The 10,492-nt window shown below is 40.5% G+C and overlaps 1 protein-coding gene across 1 annotated transcript; it reads right to left on the reverse strand.

Annotated features, from left to right (window-relative positions):
* Positions 1-693: 693 nt before the first annotated feature.
* Positions 694-5,975, reverse strand: NINJ1 (ninjurin 1). Its single transcript, XM_010180268.1, has 2 exons — positions 5,749-5,975; positions 694-848 (listed from the first exon to the last, which is right to left on the reverse strand). The coding sequence occupies exons 1-2, from the start codon at positions 5,945-5,947 to the stop codon at positions 694-696; spliced, it is 354 nt and encodes a 117-aa protein (XP_010178570.1). The 5' UTR covers positions 5,948-5,975.
* Between the last annotated feature and the right edge of the window lie 4,517 nt (positions 5,976-10,492).

Consider the following 10,492-nt stretch of genomic DNA (forward strand, 5'->3'; position numbering starts at 1 on the left):
CTCATTCTGACTCTCACAGTTCCTATATTTATCCTTCTGTGAAAGTAAGAAAGAAACTTTAAAATGCAGGTAGAGAAAGCAATATTGTCCTAAATGACCGCATGCATCAAGTAAAGTGATAATGCACATCTTTGCAGGCTGAGTCTTCCACAAAGCAGAAGCCCTGCAGCCTGGGAGGTCAGAAAAGCCACTCAATCTGGACAGGAACTGAAGGGCTCCAGTGACGTGCAGTACTGTATGTTGGACTGGATAGCTCTAGTTATCTGGATAAAGTCTAAGTCTCCAGTGTTCATAGCAGACTGGATGCAGTTTATTGCAAGCCCTTCTTAATAAAAGAAGAGGCATTTGGAGGAAAAAAACCCCAAATTTCCCTTGTTGGCTTAGTCAGCAGTGAGGAAAAGGAGTGGCTAAGGCAGATGGACAATCATTACACTTCCCCTTTGTGACACATGCAAGGGACTCCTGACAAAGTAAGATCCTGCCATCAACTTTTGAACTCTACATTTACAAATACACTGTAATCACTTTGCAGTTCCCAGTAGCTTCCGCTTTTGCAGTAGTCCAGAGTAAACTCATTTATTTGCGAAGGCTAGAACGGTATAGATAAGCTCATGGCCATTTTTAAAGGTATGCCCCAGTGTGCACTGCATTCTTGTATGCTACTCCCTGCTACCTTAGACACTCACCTTGTACTTACTGTCTTGATGCTGACTCAGCAACTGGCTTCTGCACTCCAAAGGCGGTGATAAAAATATTCACAACTACTATAATGAATACTAGTCCAGTTGCAAGGTTGTTGAGGAAATCCAGCTTTCCATGTTTAGCAGGGTTGTTAAGGTCGTATTTTACTTCAAACAGAAAAGGAAAAAAAAAGTTTTAATCACATGTGCATTTCAAAATCCAGAATAAAAGTCTTCACAACTCATGTAGTTCAAGGATTTCTCTTATGCTGAGTTATTTGCCTCAGTCATACTTAAAAGGGAAGTAAGATTCTGCAGTGTCAGTAAAATTGCTAAGGGGAACATCTTTAACCACAGGAGTCTATTAGCTTCCAGTAATTAGCATCTAATCTCTGTGGATGCATATGGGAAGTAATAGATACACATACATTACTAGAAATCTTCTGAGTTCTTCATCTCTGAAAATGTTGCAGACTTTAAGCATTTAAAAATTATCTCAGTCTCGAATACATGAAGCTTGAAGCCCTCACAGGATGGAATGAAGTTAAATGCCCTACAGTTAAAATGCTACAGGTTCTTTACAGACAGCCCAATCTCCTTACTAGTGCAGGATTTTCTCTGTACTGGTGCCTTTTGCCAGCTGCACTCCCTGCTTTTACACTGATTCTGTTTTTAGAAACCCAAGGCGTTATATCTGTTAAACAGAGGAACATTTGAAAGAAATGTAGCTGCAGTCCTTTTTACAGAGAGCGTCAGCTGTGTAAACATTTTCTTTTGTTTCTCACAGTTGTTCTTTGGTTGAACTGCTAATGGCAGGGAGGGAGGAACACACAAGGGAGATAGCATTAATTTAGTTTAGGCTTTGATTTCAGGCCTTGTGAAAACATATTAATGAGTTACATTGGACTGATAACAGACTTGATGATAGAGTAAAGCCCATGCTTGTACAGGACAGAAAGAAGTCTTGGGGTACTTGCCTGGCATCATGCAGGAAACCAAGATTTTCCTCTATCTCTGTTCTGCGGTAAGGGCTCTGCAACTCAGACCCTCTGCTAAATTTCTTTGGTGCTGGTGCAGTGAGTGTCCATGAATTCTGGAGCATGTTTTGAGAACAGCTTTTGTCTACTAAGACTCATAGTTCTTAAATGCTGAGATGACTGGAGCTGTATGTGCATGTTCAGGATGTAACACAAAGCTTATACCTGACTAGTTTTTACAGCAAGATAAAACTTTGAGCTCCTTCTGAGAGGCACATACACAGATGTGTAGCTTATGATTCTACATGAGATAAACTTTATTATTTGCTTTTTAATATAATGACCCTGTCAACACTGCAGCATCTAAACACAGAACCAAGACTTGCTTGCTTGTTGAAGCATTAAATAGAAATGGTGGCAAACACACTCGTGATGCTAAAGCCAGGTTCACTTGGTGTCCCTAATTAGGAAGTCTAACACTTTTTGGTTTCAAGGAATTCTGGGCACCTGTTCAATCCATTTGCTAAAGCAGTATGGTCAGATATCACAGGCCAGTCAAAGCACTGAAGCTCTGAAACTCAAGCCAGGTTGGATGGGGCTGTGAGCAGCCTGGGCTGGTGGAGGTGTCCCTGCCCATGGCAGGGGTTGGACTGGGGGAGCTTCAAGGTCCCTTCCAACCCAAACCATGCTGTGATTTTGTGATTCTTACAAGAACAGCGAGGGGGAACTATGTGAGAAGCTTAAGCTACTGCACACCTGTGTAGGCATGAAATAATTTAAGCTTAGCAGTACTTAACCCTGAAAATGAATGTCTGTAAAGCATCTGAAGCTATGTGGATGCTTTGTGCTCCAACAGCACCTGGAAGGACTCTAGCACTGCCATGTGAACAAAGTGGAATAAATGAAATGGAATAACTAATCCTGAAGTATGGAAGAAAAGCATTTCAGATGGTTGGCTTAACGAAATCATGCTCAAAGCAGAATCAACACTTTCAGAGCTGTTCTTTGTCCAAGCAAGGGTCAGAGAAGACACGCATTGCTTCTCAGTTTAGGCAGTGCTCTAAATTTTGAAGTAGAATTGCAGTAATCCTATCTTTGTGATTATAGTACTTAAGATGAGGGTGTTTGTGAAAATGTTCTTAAGAACAGACATTCTTTAAGTATTTCATTATAGTGGGATTAGATTACTATGATTTTAGGCCACTTAAACTATTTCAAGATATTCTTTGCTTGTCTTCCAAAAAGTTAAGATTACCAAATCACTTTCAAGGACAAGTTTGCTGAACATTTTTCAGAATGTTTTTGTGAAAGGCTCTTTCAAAGGTGGAAAACCTTTTAATCCCTAATAGAGAACTGTGAGAACTGGTAGCTACTGGGATAAACCTCTGTCTCAAGATAAAAAACTGGATGGTTGCACAGACTTTTGTTTGGACTTGTGAGAGCTTGTAATGTTACGGATATAGGAAAAATAAATGTAAAAAGATCTCTTTTAGAAATGTCAAAGCTGCTAATGAACCTATGCATAGCCCAGCCCCTATTTTAGTTACAGTTTGCATCTTTGTGCCTTCACATCCTATTTCCTATCTTCAGTACTTCTGAGCTCAGCTGGACAGCATCACCCCAAAGCACACTGCTGTCAGCTTTGTCACCCTCAGGACACCAAACCTACAGCCACAGCTGACTATGGGATGCAGGCTGAACTCCTGCTAAGTGCTCTGTGAACTTTACCTCATACCAACTTTGGAGCTGGGGCTGCTGGATGCTCTCTACTCTCAGCATGCCAAAGACAAAGATTAGAGAGATGGAAGCCACTTTGGCAATGTCTGGCAGAAACAAGCATTAAAAAGCAACATCTCAGCACATACTGAGAAATTACTGCCCAACAAAAAAACAGGGAACTTGTTTACAGCCTCAAAGCCTGCTTAACTGAATAAACAACCAGGGAGATGCCTTCAACCAAGAAACATTAAGTGCTTTGCTGACTTTTCCATGACACTCTTCTGACATTCGCCAGTATCATCAGTTGCTTTTTCCAGTCCCTTTTTGGATCTCCTCTGATCTGATCTGGATTTTGCTCTCGTATCAGCTCCACCAAATGCAGAGACAGCTGCATTCCGTCTCTTTTGTAAGAAAGAAAAGCTACATCAGCAGCATATCAGTATTACAAGCCTTGTGTATCCTGGCTTCCTAGGAACTTCCTCCTTGAACAAGAAGTCATTCTTCCAGTTGTGCTAAGAATGGAACATTGAAAGACTAACAGAGATGCCAAAGGTGGCACCTATAACTTAGTAAATGCCATGTGTGAACTCTGGCTATCACCTTCAAGGCTTTTCATTTAGACTTAAGATCTCTCATATAGGACCCATTAATTTAAAGGGAAAGGTTTGAAAAAGGTTTTGAGAATAAATGATCACGTATCACTAGCAAAAGAAGTGATCTATAGCTGTTTCCTACCGGTGAAGGCACCATTTATTTCAGTGACTAACGGGATTCAACTGATGCTGAAACCTAAACATTTCCTCTTCTTTCCACAGGTATCTGTCTCTCCAAAGTTGTGGTCTAGGGTTTTGGGTGCTGCTAAAGAATGCTGCAGGATTTCAGCAACTTTACAAAGTGTCACTGAGTTCTTTTGCATTTTGCCTTGCAAAAGCATGGGGGGAAATATCACAGGAGGTTAAGAAAGCAAAGAGAAATACTGAAGACTTGGTTAATGTAAAAACAGAAAACTCAATTTTCCAGAAGAGTGCTGTCTCTCCAGTCTCTGTAGAGTTTTAGTTGGGCTTTTTTAGGGTAATTCATGCTCACTTAGTGATGACATTGTTTTAGAAATCAGCCTGGTTCTATAGCTACTTAGATCAACACTCTGCCTTACACAATAAGGCAGACTGCTACCAATCTAGAAAAACTAACTTAAAATACCTAATTTTTAGTGATAAATACTGGTTCTTGTGCCTCACAGCACTGTACCTATTAATACTGAAGAGTGGAACCTCTATTTTTGAGAGCAGCAAAGACGCTACATGAACTGGGAATGTGAAGGTCCGTAATTCAACAAATAAGACAGAAAGGGGCAAGGCAGGGAAGACAGGGGGCAGGGAACTGATTCCACAGCTGTCTCACTAAATGTATCCAAAGCACGCCCTAACACAACTCCTCTTTGAACCCATTCTCTTGAAAAGATTTCTAGTATTTGTTAAAGCTATTGCATCACATTTCATAGAAAGTAGAAAGTGTTTCCCTAATGATAAGCAGAATTCAAGAGAATCTGTTTGCCACCCCAGGATGCTGCTCAGACTGTGTTTTCATATTATACGTAATCTAAAAATTTTAGACTGAAGTCATAGTATACAGATAATAGATGAGGTATGCTCTCATGGTGAAATCTTGCTCCAAGTAGACTATTTTTCTTTTTAACTTCAATTTCAGTTTAACACAGGTTTGAAAATTAACAAGTACATTTCTACCATTCCTCACCTAGAGATTTAGGATGCTTTGAATAATTTCCTAAATTTAAAACCAGGGGTTGGTTTTTTTTTCATTATTGTCAAGCCTTTGCTATCAAAACTTTGATTTGATGGCAAAAACACAAACAAACTGAAGACAACATGAAATGGGCATTTCAGCTTTCACTTCTGTTTCATAGTTCTACGTTCACAATATATTCTTACAATATTACTTACGATATGACTGATATGGAACAAATGCATTTCAGTCATAAGATTAAGTAACAGCTCTTGCAAGAAACAGTATTATGAAACCGGGCAGGCTGCATGATCCTATCTGGCCTACTAATGTTTCTTTTACTGTATTTCATCATTTTCCTTCCTCCTCAGGCCTTCTGAAAAAATATTCATACTCCAGGCAAATGAATATGAGGAAGTTGATCAAAACTGAAGAGACCAAATAAAGCTGCCCTCACTCCTTTTACTGCAATATTTCTATGGTCTTAAGAGAAAACTTTAACCAATTCTGAGATAAAGACTTCCAAATATATCAGCTTTTTAGAAGTAAATGGGGAGTCTATATACCATCTTACAGATTGCATCCTGTAAGAAAAATGCATGTCAATGGTTCGTGTTGTCCCTACATACCGAGAAATATCAGGAGCACTCCCACTATAACTTGCAGTGTGAGCGACACGCTGATAAGGACGATAAGTGGGACGTAGAAGGAAAAAGAGGGTCCTTGCTCCATCACGGCTTTCAGCTGGGATGCATTGGCCATCAGCAGGGCAATGTCCAACATGCTCTCCGCAGCGCTCTTCTTATTTGCGTAGTGGTTAATATTCATAGGTCCATTTCTTTGAAACCACTGTGATGTTCTGCGCTAAAATTGAGGGAGAGGAAAAGGGTTATTCACATCTCTTTTAATTAAGGTTGAACAAATGGAAAAGTTTGCACTGAGAAAAGCTGGGAGGGGAAAACCACTGTAAAACAATCAAGCAAACAACAGATTGTTGTAACTAATTTACTCCTAAAGGCATACTTAAAAATACAAATATTAGTTAAATTCACCCTCTGACATCACACAGCCACACAGTTCCTTAATTACCCATAAGTCTGATTTTGAGGATTTCTGTGGAAGTTGGCCACGGTACGAGGTCCATCCTCACACAGTGATCTGGTTTTCCACTTAAATATCATACGATCTCTGGTTGCAAAGCACAGCCCAATTACAAGGGAAACTATTTTTTTCCATTTTCACATGTTGTGGGTTTTTTTTTTTAAATTCCCCTGCAAACAAACAGGAAAATAAAAGCCAACTGCAGGGCAAAACCAGAGCAAGTTAACCCAGCGGGATGAATAAAATGAGTGTTTCCTGATGACAATTCATGTGACCCAACTTGAAATTTGACAGCTCGTCTCCCAGAGGTGCCTATTTCTCTATGGATTAGAAGCAGCTTAGGGTAACTAGGTTAGACTTAGATGGGTAACTCTGCAATGAAGAAAGTGTATGCAACCTTCTTTTCTGCAGTCTCTGAATGATTAGGAACTTCATTCTCACTGCTTTTACTTCTAGACCTTATTTTCAAAAATAATACATAAATACATTAGAAGTAAGCTTATTCTAGCTGACTTCTCTAAGCCTGCTTCTTAGAGACCTTTTTACTACACAAATGTGTTCCCACTTGCCAGAAAATACTGTGAGGAAAGTTTTGCTTTGAAGGTTAGTTCAAATGCAGAAAGCACGCTCTAATTACACTTTTCAGCAGCACTAATAACTATCAAATTTCCAACTCCGAAGCCAAGTTTGCCACTGTCCAGACCTAACAGTGTCCTCTTAAATAGGACAGATATTGATGCATACAGAAAACACATTGCCAGTTTTTCCAGGGCATTCAAATACCAAACTTGACCTATTTTCACCAGACACCTGCTGTAATCAACCACAGTCCAAATATTTTACTGAGAGAAAAATGTCATGGGGCAGCAGCAGGCTTTTTTTTTTTTCCAAAGAGAAGGAATCCATGTAATCGCAGCTTTCCACATCAGCTTCTTTACTGAGACCAAGCTACTGGGAAGAAAATGGCTCTGCGACTGACTTCAGTCAGGAAGAACTCCATAGTTATTAGGTTTTGTCTACATCCCAAAATGGAATTTGACTGGGGAACCTGTAACATATTTGTCACCTTTTCTCCCTCAAGGAGAGCCTCCTCTTCCCATCCCCTGCCCCACTAGACCACTGCAGCATTTGGATGCTTCAGGAAAAAATACTGTAACTCTAATATCCCATCCACCAGAAGCACTAAACCAGGTGGGGATGCTCCTTTCCTTATGGAATGTATGCTGGCAGCACTCAGTAGAAAAATCCAGACTAACATTTTCCATTGTTTATTGTACAGTAAAAAGCCAAACATGCACATTTAGCGCTTGGCTACCTAATGCTAGCGGTGTAAGAGGGGATGGGGAACTAAGTGTGCAAGAGCAGAATTCAATTTCTGGATATGAATTTAAAAGAAACTCTTCTCAGTAGGCTGCAGAAGTTATATGATCTATTTTGTCACAGGTTCACAATAGGGGAAGTTTTTTCCTATGCCTAGGAGCTCATTAACTCCTTCCTGCCAAAAGCACTGACTCTGGAATATCTGTTAGTGCTACAAGGCTGCAGTGGGTAACACAGGCACTATCCACACGGGTAGCTGTGACTCAGTGCTTAATCCTGATGGGAGGGCACTGCAGTGAAAACACAACAGCCGGTTTGTTTGTTCCCACTCGATGTAGGAATGTGACCATGTTTGATGTGGCTTTTTTTTAAGCTATACAACAGAGTAAATAGTCCGGGCTGCATCTTCCTTTCAGTCACATCTGTGACTATATGACGTAAGACAGTTTCTATATAAACAACAGAGAAAATGATCTTTTCTTTTTCCTGGGGAAATGTCCTGCTGCGCTTTTAGGACTTGCTGTTTGCGGATTTTCTGTATGGTCAAGATGCAGTGGAAATAACAAGCTATGGGGTTTGAACTGGGGTGGAAGCAAAGGTTTTGAGTCACCTCTGAACTCCAATAAATGGAGAAGACTTTTCAAAGTAGGGTGCTGTGAAGGCAAACTAAGGCAAACCTTATTCCTGCAGTGACAACTCAGCTATTTACTATGTTTAGACTCTAAAAAAGGGCATTTTACTCTTCTAAGAAGCCTTCAGCTACCACTCCAGCAAGCAGACCAGATCAGAATGGAAACTAGACATATGGAGAACTGAAACGTCGGTTCTACTGTACAGACCTTTTTCTCAGCCTGTGATCTTGCCTTCTGCCTGGAAAAAGGGCCTGTAATCACGAAAGCCCAGAAACAATCATTTCCCATTGCCTGATTGAGAAATGGTGCCTCTTGACTCATGCTGGAAAACCAAAAATGCAAATTAAGCCTTGCATTCTGGAAGCAAGTAGAAGGCAACTGCCAAAAGGACCAAAACAAACGCAGTCAGTACTATGGCGGCAATTTTTAAGATCAGACTACGTGTTACACAGCAATATACAGACAGGCAATGAGAGACAAGCTGTTGTCTTAACCTCAGGATAATGACAGTCATGTACAGCAGAAATTATACGGGAACTTCGTTATGTGGCTTTATGGTTTCAGGGAGATTCCAAGTATGGAGCAACACACGCAGCCCGCAGCACCAAATGACATTTACTGATAGCTGCTGTTATCGTCTGCAGGGCTGCAGGGAGGGAAAGTGAAACTTCAGGAGATTTTTTGGATGTACATGAAGTAAGGCTTTTCCTGCAGGTGTTGCTTGGCAAAAGAACAGGACGTACTCCACGTGACCTGCTCCAGTCTCAATGTAATCAAAACAGCTCATTACACACTCTCAATATTCAAATTACCTGGTACAGACAAGCTGATCCTTTCAGTCGGTGGCACCAAATGAGGCTGAGGAAATCAGCGTGTGTGCTCGCACGTGTGTGCACAAGGGCCAGGGGCAGCTGGAACTGCTGCATCACCCTTTCCCTGTCAGTAACAGCCTGCTCCCTGGTCTCCCGTCACCCGCAAAGCATCAACCTCCGAGCAGAACAACCTGCCATGTCAGTCTACACACAGTTACGGAGAGGAGAGGAGTGAAAATCCTTCCCTTCTTGCTCTGCCTGTGACTGGAAGAATCCCCTGTGGAAGTCTGTACCAGATATGCTTCACCCATTTTAACAGTACGCCCAGAACCGAGTGACTTCAAAATACAGAAAGGGTTTATTCATTACATTTATTAAAAAACAAATGAAAGTTACATTGAGATGAGCGTCCTTAGATGCTAAGTTTCATGAATCATGTCTAAGACCCACCTGGTGATTCAGCAGGCAACTGCACTGAAAATGGAAACATATGGAAACAAGTAATAAAAGTATCTTTGCTAAATACAGTAACTTGTCATAGTAAGGCTTACTGCTTCTATTACAGCATTAAATCGCTACCTGCAACCTAATTCATATGGCTGTTTGCTCAGCAGAGTATTTACCGAACACCAGTGACTGCTGAAGTAGTCAAATTAACGTGCTGAAGTCTGACCAAAAAGAAGAAAAGCCCAAGAATAAACTTCTTTTCTTGTTCAATTTGCCCTCACTGAGTCTCCCCAAATGGTACCAGTTAAGCCTGTCCAGAGAAGACAGGTGGGGATTTTGACATGCAAGCCATCTGTAATCCACAGAGGAAAACCACACTAGTGAAAATGATGCCTATTCTGCATTTGTATGTAAAACTCAGTTATGCTCGTTTCTGTCACTCTGTCCTATGAATGCAGGAGGAAAGAAAGAATTTGGATTTTGAATACAAGTTTTCAGGATTCATTCCTTCTCTTTTGGTATGTTCCTAGGTACTTTACTCAGCTTCTTAAATGTCTTCCACCATATATATGTTCCCCTAAAGAGACTGGTTTAAGAAAATCTAAAGAAAAGCCAAAACAAAAGCCCCACAAAAACTGTAAAAAGCAAATATTGTCTAAACGAATAGGACCTTGAAATTTCCAAGTTAAGAGTCAGATCTTTTATGAACACTGAATTTACAGGGTTTGTGATGTAGTTAACAGATACTTGTGGTAGCACAAGACTTGTTACTGCTTTCTTCTTGAATCCCACCAGAAAACCAGTATTTTGCAGTTAGCAAGGTGAACCAGAAACTGTGAAGTATAAACCAGATGTACAGCCTGAGTCACTTCAGTTTTGATTTGCAATCTGTAATTTCCACTACTTAATATCAACTGGGAGTGCAGGACCTAGAGCTCAACACATTTTGCTTGTCAGGCCCAGAGTCTCCTATCTGGGTTCTGAAAACACACAAATACTTATTTTAGTATCAGTACAATATTAGCACTAAACATTTTCATGGTATGCTAACTTTAAATCAT

The sequence above is a fragment of the Mesitornis unicolor genome, unplaced genomic scaffold (assembly GCF_000695765.1).
Source record: "Mesitornis unicolor isolate BGI_N332 unplaced genomic scaffold, ASM69576v1 scaffold7600, whole genome shotgun sequence".
Lineage (NCBI taxonomy): Eukaryota > Metazoa > Chordata > Aves > Mesitornithiformes > Mesitornithidae > Mesitornis > Mesitornis unicolor.

Excerpts from the sequence above, each read along its gene's own strand:
- NINJ1 (XM_010180268.1), bottom strand. The coding sequence starts at position 5,947 with ATGAATATTAACCACTACGCAAATAAGAAGAGCGCTGCGGAGAGCATG. Across the intron at positions 849-5,748 it reads AGTGCTCCTGATATTTCTCG|TAAAATACGACCTTAACAAC; the intron begins GTATGTAGGGAC and ends TTCTGTTTGAAG.